This window comes from Podarcis muralis, chromosome 13, assembly GCF_964188315.1.
Source record: "Podarcis muralis chromosome 13, rPodMur119.hap1.1, whole genome shotgun sequence".
NCBI lineage: Eukaryota > Metazoa > Chordata > Lepidosauria > Squamata > Lacertidae > Podarcis > Podarcis muralis.
Window position 1 is genome coordinate 16,144,821 of NC_135667.1, and position 17,968 is coordinate 16,162,788.

At 52.5% G+C, this 17,968-nt stretch overlaps 1 protein-coding gene across 8 annotated transcripts in view; it reads right to left on the bottom strand.

Moving 5' to 3' along the window:
• Positions 1 to 1,916: 1,916 nt before the first annotated feature.
• Positions 1,917 to 17,968, bottom strand: part of SRCAP (Snf2 related CREBBP activator protein) — a 31,759-nt gene continuing 15,707 nt past the window's right edge. For 6 of the 8 annotated variants that reach the window (XM_077916987.1, XM_028705044.2, XM_028705046.2 and 3 more), the window contains 19 exons: positions 17,750 to 17,942; positions 17,530 to 17,666; positions 17,080 to 17,266; positions 16,731 to 16,900; positions 15,849 to 16,198; positions 14,853 to 15,383; positions 14,603 to 14,770; positions 13,703 to 13,933; positions 12,988 to 13,314; positions 12,528 to 12,769; positions 12,032 to 12,390; positions 11,112 to 11,314; positions 10,781 to 10,950; positions 9,866 to 10,062; positions 7,844 to 7,958; positions 7,408 to 7,536; positions 7,131 to 7,313; positions 6,606 to 6,689; positions 1,917 to 6,207 (listed from right to left, as the gene is read on the bottom strand). In XM_077916987.1, the coding sequence (XP_077773113.1) occupies positions 2,251 to 6,207; positions 6,606 to 6,689; positions 7,131 to 7,313; positions 7,408 to 7,536; positions 7,844 to 7,958; positions 9,866 to 10,062; positions 10,781 to 10,950; positions 11,112 to 11,314; positions 12,032 to 12,390; positions 12,528 to 12,769; positions 12,988 to 13,314; positions 13,703 to 13,933; positions 14,603 to 14,770; positions 14,853 to 15,383; positions 15,849 to 16,198; positions 16,731 to 16,900; positions 17,080 to 17,266; positions 17,530 to 17,666; positions 17,750 to 17,942 (7,933 nt within the window). In that variant the 3' untranslated portion in view covers positions 1,917 to 2,250. The remainder of the gene's footprint in view (positions 6,208 to 6,605; positions 6,690 to 7,130; positions 7,314 to 7,407; positions 7,537 to 7,843; positions 7,959 to 9,865; positions 10,063 to 10,780; positions 10,951 to 11,111; positions 11,315 to 12,031; positions 12,391 to 12,527; positions 12,770 to 12,987; positions 13,315 to 13,702; positions 13,934 to 14,602; positions 14,771 to 14,852; positions 15,384 to 15,848; positions 16,199 to 16,730; positions 16,901 to 17,079; positions 17,267 to 17,529; positions 17,667 to 17,749; positions 17,943 to 17,968) is intronic. The other 2 variants (XM_077916985.1, XM_077916986.1) reach the window with 2 other exon arrangements.

The window sequence follows — 17,968 nt, forward strand, 5'->3', positions numbered from 1 at the left end:
AAAACTTTCCCGACACCGTGCTTCGCAAGACGAAAAAAATCGCAAGACGACAAAACTCGCTGAACGAATTAATTTCGTCTTGCGAGGTACCCCTGTATATGGCTTTTAGAAAATGGTGTGCCCCACCTTGTCATCACTTGACAGTGGAGGAAGACTGGAGAGCTCTCACAGAGGAGCTGAAAGAGGCCATCTAGAAGACTGTGCTGCTTTTAGCAGCCAACCTGCTCAGTGTGATTTTTCCCACCCTGGAATTTTTTTAGTCCTGAGCCTCAGTGTATAAAAGCAGGGATGTAGCCCTCCTAATGCTGTTACTATTAATTATATTTGTTGCATGTGTTGCTTGCCTCTGGCTCCTGTCAGCCTCTGCAAGCATGACCAAGAGTCACCCCTGACAGAGGCCATAATCTCTGAAAGACCACAGGTCCCCCATCCCTGAGGTAAAAGATAATCCCGTCCTCTCAAAAGCCAGTCATGGCACACAAGCTGGTTTTAGACTAAATGGGAAGTTATCTTTTTGAATATAAGTGTGGGCAGTGGGAGGGGCTGTGAGAGCCTGAGGCTTGCTCATGCAACGGTCTAATATTGTGCATGAACCAAACATTGGATCTTCTAAGGCAGAGCTTTCCAAACTTTTCATGTTGCTGACACACTTTTTAGACATGCATTATTTCGCTACACAGTAATTCAGTTTTATTAGCAAACCAGAGGTTAAACTAACCCCTTTCCAGCCCCAGAAGAATTCAGACGACACATCTGCACACTGCAGCCAACACACTAATGTGTTGCGACACAGAGTTTGGAAAGCTCTGTTCTAGGGCACTGGTGGGGCACCAGAAGTTCCTGGACTCCAGCTCCTATCAGCCCTAGTCAGGATGCTCAAGAGTCAGGGACGATGGAAACTGTAGACAGACATTGGGAGGTCCACAGGTACCCCATCCCTGCTCCAAGAAGACTGAAACAATCAGAAAAGGAAGCATGAAGTGTCTTCTTTTTTAAAAAAAAGACTCTACAGACCCATTTGGTGTGCTGTTGGTTTTTCTTTTTTTAACACTTTATTCATAGCATTATTCTGAAGAAAGATTACATCGGTCTTCTGTACAAGTTCTGAACATGCTTCAGTAGGAAAGACAGCTCCATGGGAACACCTCCCCCTCCACCCCAACTGCACCCCCTTCCCCCAAACCAGAGAACTACTGCCACCCCTCAATCCCACTGCGGTGGGGGAGGGGAGGGAACGTTGTGCTCCCCTATACAAAATAACCTTTGCATAGATTATGTTCAAAAGAACCTATTTTACAATGAGAGCTGTACACAGAGAGGAAGGGAAGGGAAGAGGGATTTGATCCAACTCAGAAGCCCACAGAGTCCTCGGAGCAGTGAGGCTGCAATATACATCATTAAAAATAAGACCATCTCTCCTGGTGGCAATGCAAAACGTGGGGGCACAACCTTCCCCTTTTCACGGAGTCAACTCTGCTACCTCCTTGTGCCTCAAGAGGGCCCTAAGCTGTGAACGGAATAAACAGGGCGACAATCAAAAGGGAAAGCCAGAGAAGGGGACCCAGCATTTGGTCACTGTCATTTAAAAACCAACCCAGAGGCATTAAAAAAGTAAGAGCTAATTGTGTTATAAATCAGGAGGGCATCCCCTGCGGGTTTCTCGAGGGGAAGGGGCAGAGGGAAAGGATGAAGAGCCTCAAAATGTGATTTTCATTTTAAAAAGGATGCAAGTGCCTAACGAAAGGCTGAACGGAGGCTTCCCAAAGTGGTACTGAACTTTGCGGGGGCCATTCAGTGGCAGCGGGAGCCCTGAAGCATCCCTCAGGGGGCCACGTCTCTATGGGGCTGCTCCCCCCCCCCACTCCATGATCAGCAAGTAGCAGAATTAATTGGGAACAGTGCTGGCTCTGTCAAGGGGGCAGCTGAGCCACACATCCAGAGCTAGCCAACTTCTGCAGGAGTGTCCCTCGCCCTGCTCTGAGACAAAGCATCCGGGAGGGAGCAGCCACGCCTGCTGCCCTCCTCCCCCACCTCCCCCTCCAAGTAGTACTCTTAACAGTCAAGTCTGGAATGCAGGGAGCTGTGTGGGGACAGGTGAGCCCCATCGGCTGCCCTCCATGATAACGGGAGGATCGAGAGCAAGGGGTGGGGCGGGGCAGGGGGCTAAAACTGCTTACAGTATGTGCGAGGAAGAGCTGGCCATTGCCCACCCCCCACAGAGAAGTGACGGCAGAACTTCTCGCGCTGTGGTCACGTCTTGGGCTTGCGGCCTCTGTTACTTAGTGAAGAGGTAACCGGGGCGGCTGGAGAAGGAGCACAGGAGGGAGAGAGCACCCCAGAGCCTCCCCCCGCTGAGGTGGGCATGGAAGCAGGGCCCGTTTTCCTGGTGGGGATGGGGGAGGAGGCCGGCCGGGTGCCATCACTGGGCTTGGCTGCGCTACGGAGAATCCGGTCAGCCGGGCTCCCAGTGCGCCAACCCCGCCCCCGCCCCCTGCCCCGCCCACCGCCCGACTCGTAGCACTGGCGCTTGGGCTGTTGGGAGCACTTGTTGCTGCTCGACTCAGAGGAGGACCTCAGGGAGGACTCGGACTCCCCACCCTCTTGCTCCGAGGTGGCCTGGGGAGCAGGTGACTGGCGGCTGTTGCTCACCCGGCTGCCCTTCAGGAAGCAGCGGCGTTTCCGTCGCTGAGTCTCGCGCTCCAGTGGTGGGACGAGGCTGCCGGGCCGGAGGCGGGTGGAGCGGGCGGGGGTGTCCCCAGAAGGCTGCTCCCAAGCGCTGCTCTCTGCAGACGAAGCGCCCTCGGGGAGCGCCTGCTTTGGGGAGGGCTGCGCTAACCCCTCGCCACAAGACTCTGGCTTTTCCTCGCGCTTGAGCAGAGCCAGCCTGGTGAGTGGCCGGGAGTCCTCGCCCTCCGAGGAGCTCTGACCGACGCCCGGCAACGACGGGCCCAGTTCATCCTTTCTCCTCCTCCGTCGCCGCTTGCGGACAGGGGGAGCCGGGGTCTCCTTCTTCTCGGTGGAGATCTCATGGTCAGAGGGTGAGGTGGGAGGTGGTGCGGCCTCCACACGAGGGGAAGGTGGGTTCTTTGGGGGCCGACCCCTCTTCCGCTTGGGCGGAGACTCGGAAGTTGTGGAACTGAGGGCAGCTTGGGGCGAGGGGCGGGGTGGTCGGGGCAGAGAAGGCAGCGCTTGAATCTCTGGGGAGGCTTCTGCTGCAGAGACAGCTCTAGGGGGAGTAGGAAGGGGCTCACACGCTCCTGCGGAGAATTTGGAAACAGGCTTGGGGGGAGCGGCCAACAGTTCTCGTGCCTTAGGAGCTGGTTTAGAAACGGAGGTGGGTTTGGGATGCACAGGCATTCGGTTCCGCGCCTTGGGGGATACTTTTGAGATAGACGTTGTATTGGGATTGGGATGCAAGTCCAGCGATTCGTGAATCTTAGGTATTGCTTCTGCCACAGGGGTGGGCCTAGGGGACTTGTCCCGCTGCTCCTGCACGTTAGGGAGTAGCTCTGTGACCAGAGGATTTGCAGAGGAGGCTGGCAGAACTTCAGAATGAGAAGGCTTTGGAGACACAACGAGGGCCTCCCGTATCTTGGGGGGGCGGCCACGGCGTCGCTTTTCCACAGGAGAGTTGTTCTCACTACTCTCAGTTTTACCCTTGGGAGACTTAGTCTTGGGTGAGGTCGTCTGGGGCACCTTCTTGTTTAGCGTCTTACTTTTGAGCTGGGTCTTGGGCACCTTCTTCTCAGAGGTCTTGCTTTGGGGCTGGGTCTCGGGCACCTTCTTCTCAGAGGTCTTGCTTTGGGGCTGGGTCTCGGGCACCTTCTTCTCAGAGGTCTTGCTTTGGGGCTGGGTCTCGGGCACCTTCTTCTCAGAGGTCTTGCTTTGGGGCTGGGTCTCGGGCACCTTCTTCTCTGCGGTCTGACTCTGGGGGGTGGTCTCCTGGACAGGCTCCGGGAGGGGCTGGAGCAGCCCTGGACTCTGCTGCTCAGAGGACTTGTTCTTGGGGGGGCGCCCTCGCTTGCGTTTCATAGGCTCAGCAGAAGGGCTAGTGTACGCCTCTCCTCTTAGGCCACCATCTCTCTCCTTAGCTGCTGCCCGGCTCTCCAGCTCGATTCTCCGACGGGCAGGCAAGTCTCGCAGCAATGGCAACTCTTTGCCAGAAGGGGAGGGCGGCTCTGGCTCTGACATGCTCTGAGCTGAGCTGTTGCTGGGACTCACCACGGTGCTGTTGGCAGTATCCAACTTGCGCACGCGATTACGGCGACGCCGAATCAGCTCTTTCTCCTCCACCACTGTGACCAGCCGCCCTGGCAGCTTGCGCAAAACTTTGGCGGCAGGGCCATCTTGGTCCTGACAGCTCTGCCGGATCTGCACGTCCGCACTGGTTCGACGGCGAGGGGTTTTAATCAGCGACAGACTCTCATCTGCAGATGGCGCTCCTGAGCAGACAGCAGTATCTGATGGACTCGCCTGTGAGGAGACAGCTGGCAGGCACGTGGCCTGAATTTCGGCCTCTTTGTTTTGGTGCTCCTCTTCATGAAGCTTCTTCCCAACAACCCCTTGATCCTGCTTGTGGGACTCCTTGGGGCTCTGGCTTTCACTGCTTGAGACCTCTGGTGTTGGCAATACAGTCTCTCCAGCTGCAATCTCAGACTCTGGCTCATCTAGGAGGCTTGAAGTGGGACATGGCAAGTCTTCTGCTCTGGGAACCTGCTCCAAACCATTTGGCTCCTTGACACAGGGCGGAGCTTCCAGTTGAACAAGGGAGCCGGCAGCTGGCATGGAGTGGTCCAGGGAAGGAAGCACAGGCACCTCAATCTTAGGGGTCTCACTGTCCAACCTGGATGATGCACTAACTGTGGACTCCAGGGGAGTGGCCTCTGGGCTTCTAGAGGTGAATGTCTTAGATGCTGTTCTGTCAGGACCATCGGAAGGTGTTGCCCCTTGAACCTCAGGCCTGTGTGCCTCAAATACAGAGTTCAGTGACTCTTGTACCACAGTACTGCAAGAGGTCCTCATGTCTGCTTCTTCCTCTGACCTTGGCAGGCTCTCCTTTTGCTCCCTCAATGGTAGGTCTACCTCACAAGCAGCCTCGGGTTGTTTCTCATTAGGTAGTTCCACAGTGGCAAGGAGACTCACTGCGCTTGGTGCCTCCTCTTTAGTTGCTGGAACCTCAAGGCTAGCCTTCTCAGTGCCAGGTGGTGACTGTGTACTCAACAACTTCTCCTCAGCCACTAGCACATCTTGTGCCTGGAAGACTGGTACTTCCACATTTGGGACATTCTTGGAAACATGGGGTTCAGGGGCTGATGGATTGAGCTGGGCACTTTCTTTCTCTTCCTGCTCTTTTAAAACTGTTTTTAAACTGGCCACCTCTCCATCAAGTGCCCGAGGAGGAAGCTGGAGGAGTTGTGCCTCATTTATTGGTACTTCTAACCTAGGAGGGCTGGGTGGGAGTTTATCCAACTCACAGGGTTTCTCGGGGTTCTGCAGGCCTGGTCTCACCTCCTTCTCCAAGCCAGTATCTATTCTCTGGGGGCCACTTCGTGGCAACTGATCACCAGCAGGCTGGGTTTCTGTCCTTGGAGAGGTTCCTTTTAGCATCCTGTCACCTGCAGTCCCTGAATCTGCCTTCTGTGGAGTAACTGGTAGCAACTTCTCCGCAGCAGACAAGGTCTCTGTCCTGTGGGGATTATTTCTCAAAACCCTGTCAGCAGAAGCAGAAGCCTCAGTCCTGTGGGGAGCTGTTTTCGGCACCCTCTCCCCAGTCACTGGGGCCTTAGTCCAGGGCTCCTCTCGGCGGGCCAAAGTTCTGCGGGAGTGCAGGGCAGCCTGGGCAGGCTTCTCCTCCCGCACCAACTCCCTGCGCACAGCAGCCCCTCGCGTGTGTTGAGCTACTTGGGGCAGGCTATTGTCTTCCTCATCCGTCACCATGTGGGAATGCCGGAGATTGGGTAGTCTTGCTTGGGGGGATTCCCCATCTCCACTCTCCCCATCCCGCAGCAGGAGGCGGGTGCTACGCAGCCTTTCACTCATGCGGGTGCCTGTCCTCTCTGAGGCTGTGCGGCTTGAACCCTTGGACTTCTTACTCTTCTTGCTGGTGCCTTCCTCAACGAGATAGCTCTCATCCTCATCCTCTGGCAGTTTGAAGACTACCTCATCCTTTGCCTGGTCAATATCTTTGCGGGCAGCTTCTACTTGTTCCTAAGGACAACAGAGAAGGGAACTTAATAGACAGCCAAAGGGGAACCACTACTGATTTAACAAGTGATGCCAACCAGGCTTGGTCCATTCAGTGGCACCAGAGAGAGTAGGACTCTTAAGAGGCCTGAGTAATCTTCTTCCCTGATAAGACTGAGTACGCAACACCGTAACTTCTAATAACAACCCACAGAAGCTCCTCCTACAAGTTTCTGAGCCTTGGTGTCATGACCATGAAAGATTGCTGTGCGTTTGTCTTTAAAAAGTTGCCATCCGACTGAGGAGCTCACCAACTTCAAACTGGCAGATGCAACCAATCAGTCGCAGAGCATCCCTCCAGCTGTGCTTGCCTGACAAGATACTATGCAGGGGGTGCTTCCAGTCAGGGGTAGAGAACTTACCTCTGCCTGCTTCAGCTCCTCCCGACTGATGTCCTCTAGAGATGCCTCCAGGAAGTTCATGGCGTAACGTTCAATAGGGGTGAGCTGCAAAGGGAAAAGGAACTTCAGAGGGGTATCTGAGGGAAACTGCAGGCCAAGTCAGTCAGAATAGGGGAAAACGTGGAGAGCCAGGTTATCAGGGTGGCTGCAGCGCAGGGGTGGGAGGGAGATGGAATAGGAACTCAAGCTTCTAGAATGATTTTGGCTACCAAGTGTCTTGGAAAAGGAGGGTCTATAGTTCAATGGTAGAGTACATGTTCTTGATGACTCAAATTCCATCATCTTCAGTTTAAAAAAATCTCTGCTTGAGATTTTGGAGAATTGCTGCCAATCAGAGTAGACAGCACTAGTAGACAGTCTGATTAAGGAAGCCTCAAACATGCACATACCATGGAGAAACAGAACCACCATTCCAGCCCCATCTAATTTAGCCTAAAAGTTGATAAGCACTTCCACTTTCTAAAGGGGAACCAAGAAACTGCGTACCTGTTCCACCAGTGAGGCAATCTCCTGCTCAGCTTTAGACATCTCCTCTTCTTCTTCCCTGCTGGGCCGATCTTCTGTGTCCAAAGGGATGTTCTCATTGAACTCTGCCAGCTCAGCCACTTGCTCTGCTTTGGCCTGGGTAGCTGCCCGGATGTCTTCGGGGTCTTCTGCCTTGCACAGTGCCTGCGAGTCAGAGATAGCCACACAGATGTAAACAAGGACTCTCTTTGTTGGAGGGCCACCACTCTTATTTTCAATATGAAAGCTGAAAGCTTACCTGCTCCAGAATCTGTGTCTGCTTGGTGGCCATTGGGTCCTCTTCATCCTCCTGTGCTACAGCTGAGGCCTCCCCTTCTTTCTTGGCTGGCTCATCTAGGGGCATGTCAAACAGCTCCCGAATTGTTTGCTGAGGAGCACAGAAATAAACACATTACAAACAGACCTTACAGAAGTGAGCTCCTCATTCTCAGCATACACGTCAGAAACCCAGTTGCAGCAAACTAATTTGCCTGTAAAATGCCATGAGATTCTTGTTTTGCCGTTCTTGCAGCAGACCAACATGGCTACTCCCAAGGATGTCTCAGGATAATACAAGTGTTAAGGAACTCTTCATGAGGCTCAGCATCAAAACAGTGGCACTGCAAAGCCAACTGTCCGAAAGGCTATACAAAGCAGATTTCTGCAGGCAGGTCTTGACAGATCTGTGTGGTCACCTGTTTGAAATAGGCTGTCGTGAAGTTGCCACCCTCAATAGCCATATCTCCAAGCATCCTCTTCTGATTGGCCTTCTTCAGGATATTTTCCTCCACTGTCCTTTCACTGATCAACCTGTACAAAGCACCAGAGAGTTAACATTCAAGTTACTGCTAGCATTTACAGCTTCTATATGTTACTGTGCCACCCTATTACAAGTCTCTTTCAGGAAGTGTGTCCTGCAGTCTCTGCAATGGCTAAATAACAACAATTGTACCCTGCCCATCCGACCGGGTTGCCCTAGCCACTCTGGGCAGCTTCCAACAAATATCAAGAACTTCCCTATACAGGGCTGCCTTCAGGTGTCTTCTAAAAGTAGTATAGATGTCTATCACTTCCTAAAGAACACGTTTCATATGCAAAAAGGTCCAAGGTTTGGTCCCTGCTATCTCAGGATAAGGCTGGGAAATATCTCTGGGAACCCTGAAGAACCACAGCTAGTCAGTGAAGATAATACTGAGCTAGTCTAGACTGACTGGGCACAATAATAATATTATAATAATTTTATTATTTATACCCCACACATCTGGCTGGGGTTCCACAGCCACTCTGGGCTGCTTACAACATATCTAAAAACATCAGTCCTTAAAAACTTCCCTAAACAGGGCTGCCTTCAGATGTCTTTAAAAGTCAGATAGTTGTTTATTTCCTTGACATCTGATGGGAGGGTGTTCCACAGGGAGGGTGCCACTACTGAGAAGGCCCTTGGCCTGGTTCCCTGTAACCTCACTTCTCGCAGTGAGGGAACAAGCAAAAGACCTTCGGAGGACCTCAGTGTCTGGGTTGAGCGATGGGGGTGAAGACGCTCCTTCAGGTATACTGGGCTGAGGCTGTTTAGGGCTTTAAAGGTCAGCACCAACACTTTGAATTGTGCTCGGAAATGTACTGGGAGCCAGTGAAGATCCTTTAAGACCGATATTATAAGGTCCCGGTGGCCACTCCCAGTCACCAGTCTAGCTGTCGCATTCTGGATTAGTTTTAGTTTCCAAGTCACCTTCAAAGGTAGCCCCCTGTAGAGAGCATTGCAGTAGTCCAAGCAGGAGATAACTAGAGCATGCACAACTCTGGCGAGACAGTCTGCGGGTCTCAGCCTGTATACCAGATGGAGCTGGTAGACAGCTGCCCTGGACACAGAATTGACTTGTGCCTCCATGGACAGCTATAAGTCTAAAATGACTTCCAGGCTACACACTTGGTCTTTCATGAGCAGTGTTAGACCTGCTGTATCCTAAGAACAGTACTTCTGTCTTGTCAGGATTCAACCTCAATCTGTTAGCCGCCATCTATCTGCCAACTGCCTCCAGACACTCACTCACAGGACCTTCACTGCCCTCACGGGCTCTGATTTGAAAGAGAGGTAGAGCTGGGTATCATCTGCATGCTGGTGGACACCCAGCTCAAACCCCCTGATGATCTCTCCCAGTGGCTTCATGTAGATGTTAAAAACATGAGGAAGAGGACGGATCCTTGAGGCACCCCACAAGTGAGAGCCCAGGGGTCCAAACACTCATCCCCCAACACCACTTTCTGGACACGTGAGAGATTCAGCAGAACCAGGAAACAGCTTTCACATCTGTCCCTAAACCCACTGGACCAAGGAAGTTTCAGTCCCATGATGAGGCTTCAATCCTGATTGGAAGGGATCCAAATGGTCCACATCCTCCAGGCGTGCTTGGAGTTGTTAGCAACCACCTGCTCAATCACCTTGCCCAAGAATGGAAGATTTGAGACTAGGCAATAGTTGGCCATATTGGCTGGGTCCAAAGATGAAGCGCCTCTTTCAGCGGGTCTGGGAAAGCTCCCTCAGAGAGGGAAGCATTCACCACCCCGCAGAGCCCATCGCCCAGCCCTTCCTGCTTGTTTTTATAAGCCAGGATGGACAAGGATCAAGGAGACAGGTGGTCGGTTTCACTTGTCCAAGCAGCCTGTCCACATCCTTGGAGGCAGCTTCCTATGCCAGCGGCACAAGGAGCCCAGCTAACCTGTAGATGTGAACATCACGCGTCTGCCCGATACGGTGGCAGCGATCTTGGGCCTGGGCATCCATGGTGGGGTTCCAGTCACTGTCATAGAACACCACAGTGTCGGCACCTGTCAGGTTCACTCCCACACCACCACTGCGCGTTGACAAGATGAAACAGAAGATGCGCTTGTCTGCATTGAAGCGCTCCATCAGTGCCTGCCAGGATTAGAGAAAAATCTGGAGCCAAAGAGGAAAGAAATCCAAGACCCAAACTCCTGGTTTTACTTTTGAGCTTTGGGAAGTGTACATAGTTTACAAGCCAGAACTGTAAGGAAGCCAAACCAGTATACAATAATTCCCTTAATTCTGCAATCATAAAAACCAGCTACTATCTCCCAGATTACTCAAAAAGACACTACATAAAGATGGAGATTCCTTGACTTGCATGACTTTCTTGTCTCATGCCATCCTGTCCCTGCTCTTTCTATAATCCGTATTTGCCCAGGCATTTCCTCCTGTCATCACATTGCTCCTTGCCAATAATGACATAATTCTGGGGCAAAATGTAGATAGTAGTACCCAAATCTGGCAATTTCAGGTTTGAACCTTTGCAATCTTTGTACAATCTCCCCCTCCGATTTATTTTATCCACCTTTCGATATAATCATCATTAAGGCAGCTTACAGACTAAAATAATAAAAAACAATAAGACACACACAAAACAAACTCAGCAGCCCCTTTGTTCTCTATCAGATGGCAAAAGGGCATGAATGAGCTTCCTTTCATTTGCCCCAAATGCAAACTAGCATTCTCCTGGAGTTTCATGTTTTGATTTTTTTGGATGCACACCTTGACAGACCCATTTGCCAAAGCAGCCTGGGCCTCAGGAGTTCTCTGAGCACTTTGTAAGTGGCCACAGGCTGTTACTGCCTACCTGCCGCTGCTCCACACGGGTGCTACCATCCAGCCGCAGGTAGATATGTCCATGATAATTGAGAAACTGTTCCAGCACATCCAACATGCGAGTCATCTGAGTGAAGATAAGGACCCGGTGGGCACCAGCCTTGAGCTGCCGCAGCAGAACATCCAGAGTTTGCAGTTTCCCTGAAGGGGGGAAATGGGCCAGAAAGAAAAACTGAGCAAAGGACAAAGAGTGCCCAGCAGGATAACTGAACACAGTTCACCCTAGCAGCTTTAATGCACAGCACTCCACATTGCCCTGGCTCCTAACTGGCAGCATGCAGGCCCTACCCGGCTACACGTACCGCAGTCATATTGGATGAGGCGGAGGTCCGGGAACTGAGTCCGCATGTTGCAGACGATACGGTGCAGGCCGCTTGCACGGGGCGAGAGCTCCTGTCTCAGGGTCTCCTTGAAGACAGCCTGCTGGAGCAGGAGTGATGGGGGCGGGTGAGAGGTATGCATGGTGATAGCAGGAGCCTCCACAGGAGGCATAACAAAGATGAACCTGCAGAGAGAGAAGGGAAAGCTGAGGACAACAAGGGGGATACCTCTGGAGAGCAGGGAGCAGGACTCTTGGGTTCCCTCATAGCCTTCAAGCTGCAGCTCCCAGGAACACTTTTTTAAAAAAGGTTTTATATGCTTTACTGAAATTGATTTAATAACAAAACATTGTTATATATGGCATATCCAGGTATACAAATAAAAATCTGTCCAATCTTATATAGTCCATTTCACCATAGCTTCTTACTAAGATACTTATGACTTCCCGTCACCCCAGTGTAGTTACCAATTCTGCTATCAGTTGTACTTATAATTATTACTTTGTTCTTTTTATGTTATCTTATAGTTTATTACACCTTTTTGTACCCATTCTCGTTATCTGTTGTTATTTTACACGGAAATCAAACGCTGCCATAGATGCCACACCACTATTTTATTTTTCTAAATGTTTCTTGAACGTGTCCCATTTTTGAATAAAGCTCTGCTTTGTATTGCCTCTCAGCCTCTTTGTCATTTGTGCCATTTCGGCAGATTCTAGTAATTTATTCTGCCAATCTAGTTTTGTTGGAACCTTCTCCCCTTTCCAGTTCATTGCAGTCAACATTCTTGCAGCAGCGGTTGCATACAGGAAAATTTCTTTTACATTTTTTACGTTTTTGCACCCTCTATTTTTTGCTGCCACCCCACAAAAAAATTTCACCTCCCCACAAAAAGATGCTACCTCTCTATAATGTCTGTCAGTTCCTCAATTCGCTGCTGTGGCTTCAAGATAGCCTGGGCCAAGGTGTCTGCCCGCTGCCAGTGAGCCTCGAGATGATGGGGGTCCTTTTGCACTTGTGCTGCGTAACAGTGTGCATAGCTAGCCCCTCTGCAGCCCTTGGGCTCTACTTCCTGGGCTGGTGCTGCTGCTGGCTCCTCTTCCTCCTCCCTCCAGAGAGGGGGAGCAGGGGGGAAAAGAGTACAAAAGTGTAGCACCTCAGTGCCGTAAATTGGCACAAGGTTGCAGTGTTGCTCATTGAGGCGGAAGAGCCGGTCGAGGCGCTCTTCCTTCTGCTTCTTCCGCTTCTCTTCAAGTGATTCCTGCAGGCCAGAGAGAGTGAAGCCAGTCAGGGAGAACAGAGGCCAGGCCCCTTCCCCCAAGCGGCGAGAACAGCTTCTAGGCCACCCTGCACCTCGATCCCCCCCCCCAGAGCCCAAGGCCTCCAGCAGGAACTCACCAGATAGAAGGGTGAGCGAGGTGGGGGAGGCGGCTGCCGCCTTGGCCGTGGGGCCAGGACGGAAGGGGGCGGGGGCGGCGTTGGTGTGGTGGAGCGCAGCGTTAAGATCTCTGGCTCCTCCTTGGGCACTGCGCTTGAGGCTGTCTGGGAAGTCATAGCTGGGGAGGTGTTGGCGGCAACAGTGACGGTGGCCGCTGGAGTGACTGCAAATGGAGCCGCTATCGGGGGTGTGGCAGCTGCAACTGAAAAAAGAGGGGACAGAAAGGGAATCAGAAGGGCTGCTGGGGAAAAGAGAAGAAACTAAACTCTACTAGAAGATGGTGCTTTGGCATTTCACGTTATCGTTTCCACCAATATCCAGAGCTGATGCTGACTCCCAAGAAGGTGAGGAACTCTTCCCAACCCCACAGCCGTCTAAGATGCACGAATTGCTACGCAAGGTGCTGGGAAACATGCTTACCCAGCTGCTGCTCCAGGCTGGGGCTTGGCGCCTGTACCATTCGCAGCATGGGTCTCACAAGGCCCTGCAGGGAAGCTGGTGTGGGTGCCCTAACTGGCACCAGCGGCTGAGCGGGCAACCTGACAGGCGGCACAGGAGTCATGGGGAGCGGGGCTCGTTGGGCCATGAGGGCTGCTGGGAGACCAGGCAGTGTGGCAGCAGTTGTTGCTGTAGCAGGGCGCAGAGATGGCTGCTGCGGGCCAGGGGACGGGGTCAGCAGGCCATCTCGAGGAGCCTGACGCACAACGATCTTCACCACACCGGAGCTGTTCACTGCTGATGAGGGCACTGTGGGGGCAACGGCAAAGAGAGAGGCTGCACTGCGGCTCTCCAACAGAGCGGTGTCATTTCTAATTATTGCTACCAGACATTTATTTTATGCCGGTGCTGAAGGAGAAGCCTCAATATAGGACCAGGCCATGGCAATTCAGAGAAGGCTTGGGTGGTGGAGGGTTGGACCAATGTAGGGAGCAGGGCAGAAGGAAAGGGAAATGGAAGGCGGCCAGGGTGGAGCAACAGATGCCATACGAGGGAGGATGAGAACAATATGCTGTTGGGGACACAGAAGGAAGGTTTACTGACCCAAAGGCAAAGTCACCCAGGCCCTCAACCCACAAAACCACATTGCCTTCCAAGAGTGGGAGGGCAACCCCCAGGAATCCAGATACTGACTAACCTTGGGTGGCAGCAATGGGGAGGCTGATAGTTGCTGTGGAAGCCACAGCTGCAGCAGCTGTGCTGGTAGCTGGGACAGGCAGGATGGTGGGAGGCTGGTGGCCTGGCACAGCCTGCACCCCAACTGGGGCCTGCCCAGTCTGCTGAGACATGGCCTGGATCAAAGCAACCTGTGCTGGCTGGCTGATGATGTGGTGCTGCCCCCCGGCCGACACCAGGTGAACTACATTCCCTAGATGGGACAGGAGGGAGAGACCATTAGCTACTCAGCTACCTGCCTTGCCTGCAGATGGTGGCCAAACTTCCCAGTGCATGTGTAAGCCCTCCTGCAGAGATCCCACCATAGAAACAGTGGGCCTCTATGTCAGGAAAGGCTCTGGAGTTTCCTGTATCCCTCGGGTCACCGGATGCCCCACAAAGAGGCATCAGGAGCTTAGAGGGACCGCTCTGATAAAAGCATTTCTTCCACTGTACCCATTTCCTACCAATTCTGGTATTACTACTTCTCTGCGTATTCACATTGCAAGGTTTTTATTTTGCATCCACATCTACAAGGAACATTTTTCAGCGCTGTTTCAAAGGAGGACTCATGCAATGGGAGTGGAACAGATTATCTGCTGCAGGAGCAAGCTGTGTCAGAGGGCAAGTGGAAAGCTCTCCCATGGAGACCCCGGCACATGGAAAACAAGCCAGTCAAGAGAGCAGAACCCTCCCCCAAAGACAATCATTATGGAAGGCTCAATGAAGTCGTACTGGGGCCTGCCCACCCTACCAACTATTTCCAGTAGCACAGTAGTCTAGCAACCAACACACTGTGCAGAGCTGCCCATCAGGCTCTGACAGGACACAGAGGAGAAAAGTGAGTTTGGGATAGTGGGGGGCTGGGGGGGGGGTTACCTACTTGGCAGCTGTCGGGCTGGCTGAGGCATAGTGACCTGCCGGACCTGTGTACCCGTCAAGGTAAGCTTGTTGCCTTGGATTTGGAAGGTGAGGGGTTTGCTCCCTGGAGCACTCTGCAGGGGCCGGGCGGCCAGTGAGGCAAGTTGCCCAATGCTTACCACTTCGCCCGCTGCAGTGAAAGAAGATACTGGTTAGGCTTGGGAGATGATCAAACTGTGCTGCCTCCTTCCCAGCGGTCTCTCCATACTTACAGGGCAACCGTGCCTGCATATCCGGGGACAGCAGAAGCCTTTGCTGAAGGGCTCCAGCAGTTGCAAAGTTGTAGCCTGGCAAGGCGGGCACAGCGGAATGGATGTTCACGGGCTTCATCATGCCTCCTATGGCGCTTGTGCCCATGGTGCTGGTAGACTGCTGGGCTGTAGCAGCTGGACCCAAAGTGTTGGTGGGTGGCAGCTGCTGTCCAATGGGGGAAACACCCACAGTGCTGATGGGCGGTGGCGGCTGCCCCACAGAGGACACACCCAAGGTGCTGATGGGCAGAGGTGGCTGCCCCATGGGAGGGACACCCAAGGGGCTGATGGGCTGGGTGTTGATGGGCTGCTGCTGCCCCAAGGACGTGATGGCTAAGGTGTTGATGGGCTGCTGCTGCCCCACAGGGGCTGGCAGTGCACCAGGTTTCAGCGAGGAAGATGCTGTGGTGGTGGTGGGAATAGGAGATGGCTGGAGGAGGGGTCGGGAAGCATTTGGGACCAGCTGAGCTGCAGTCATCGCCACAGGCAGGACTGTGGAGAAAGGGGGAAAGATTACAGATTTGTAGTGTCTCCTGGTCTAGCCCTGGTCTCATTTAAAAAGAAGAAAAGAAAGGAAGAAGCCATTGTTTTGTTCCCAGTGGCGTAAAACTTTTCTCACTCTATCTCTGCCTTTACTAACCCTTCCAAGCAATACCCTCTTCTCTCTCATTCAGCTGCAGGATTGAAATTGTTCCAACACACAAAATGGGCACATTTCCCCCCTGCAACTTGCAAGGGCTACTAGCTTAAAAACCCCTTTTTTGATAGTGAGAGATTTGACACTCCAATACAGAATACTTGTATGCCAGAAAGGTAGATACGTTTCAAGCAGTAAAAATTCTTAGTACATCACTGTAGAGAACTTGAGATGCCAGGGCTCAATTGAGAAAGTGAATTAGCTCCCAGCCCCCCTTCTTCCTTCCCCATTATCACTGCTTTGGGATCTCTGAATCTTACCCTGTGGAGTAGAGGCCTGGCCTTGCAGCAGAGCAGCAGCTGTGTTGTTCTGGCTCAGCGTAGGCACTAGAGTCTGGGTCTGTGGTCTGATGGAAGGAGGCACTGGTATTGACATGGTCACTGGTGAGGAGGGCAAAGGGATGGGCATGGGGAGAGAGACCGCAACAGGGAGTGTGGGGGGCTGCACTGGTCCTGGCAAGACTGGGCCCGGGTGTTGGATGGGGGCCAGAGCAGGCGTCAGTGTCTCTGGAAGGACAGGGGCAATGGGCTTTTGCAGAGGGGTTGTGGGACGAGGGCTGTTCACCAGCACCACAGTTCGGTTCTCCGGTTTGGGAACTGGCTGCAGCATCCTGTGGGTAGAGAGACCGATTTAGAACACACTAGAAATCCTCTTCTCACAAAATCTGTGTCCTCTACAGCAGAACCCGTTAGGCGAATCTCAAGCACAACTGCTTTACTTTCTCTGCCTTAGCCAAAGGAATATTCCGAGTCAGGATCCTGGGAAGTCACTAAGGTGAGGGCTTTGCAGTTAGTCCGTATTCTGCCATGCAGCTGGGAAGAGGCAAAACCTGATGTCAGCCTCTTCACCCTGCTAGAAGGCTTCCTGCATTCTCCAGCATCGACAAATCCAAGGCCAAGATAAACCGCTTAATGATGCTTTTCTAATACTAGCAGCAACATTATGGGGTGTGCAGACTTTGGACAGCAAAGAACAAAGATGGTTTTAATGTTTGATGTTTTGCTGCAGTTTTATAATTTATTGGAAGCAGCCCAGAGTGGCTGGAGCAACCCAGTCAGATGGGTGGCATATAAATATCGTCATCATCATCAAACCACTGCTGGAAGCTGCCCACTATTGAGAATGAGAAGAATCACCGGTACCTGTTAACTTTCATCTTGACAGGCTTGGGTCTGGGAGGAGGGTCTGGGGACTCAGCAATCTCTTCAATCAGTTTCCTTGTCACCTTCCACTTGGGCAGGAATGTGTCTGTCTCATAACGGGACACACGGCCCTCCAAGTTGATCAGATCGAAAATGCCCAAGTCCGCATGCTGCAAGGAGCAAGGCCCATATGCAGGAAATAAGCACAGTCCCAATTATAGGGTCTGGTCACCCTGGGTACTTACACATACCCCTTCTAGCCCCAAAGACAAATGATCTCTCGCCCAACCTGGAGCATCTAAATGGAGCATCACCCTCTCCTACTAGACCATAGAGAGAACAAACTTGCCTTGAAAGGGTCGTTATCAAGGGCATGGAGGATGAGGGAAGCTGTGTTGAAGCAGATGCCTTCTGTGATAAATGGCGAGTGGATTGGCCGTGGGTCAAAGAGGTTGGGGTGGTTGCAGACCTTGCGGAGCTGCATCAGGATGTTGATGACGCTCATGAAGTGCCCCGTTGCCAATGTCTCCTTGGTGCTGAAAGAGAAACCAGCCACAGGGTGAGCCAGACTCAGAGGTGCCAAGCATCAGAATAACAGCTGCTGATGTTAAGGAGGAATGGCATAAAGGATGGCTTGTCCAGCGTTGAATAACCAAAGCCAGAGAATAAAACACTGGGCTCATCCTCCAGAGCTTCTGCCCACCAGCCCTCTCCTCTAAGATCCAGGCCACTGAGAACCAAGCAATCCCTAGTGGAGCACCCCATCCCTCCCTCCCCCCAACTAGCTTTCTGTACTTACGTAGCCTGGGCCATGAAGTCATCGTAGAGATAACGCTGGCGCTTGGAAAGCCGACACTTGATGACATGTTCGTATTTCTTTGGCATTTGCTTCTCTACATCCACTTTCACCCTCCGCAGCAGGAAGGGCCGCAGCACCTGGGGAGGTGGAGAGAATCAATTCCCATTCGCCTTCCAACCACGCCAGCTGCTCTCTGTACCCTCACCCCCACCCCGCTCACCTTGTGTAGCCTTTTCACCAGGTTCTCATTGTACTCCTGGCTGCCCTCAATCATGCCCGTCAGTGGGTTGGAAAACCACTCCTTAAACTCGCGGTGGGACTGGAAGACATGGGGCATCAGGAAGTGCATGAGGGACCACAACTCCATCAGGCTGTTCTGGAGAGGAGTTCCGGTCAGAAGAAGCCGCCTCTGACTGGAACAGGAATAGGACAGGACAGT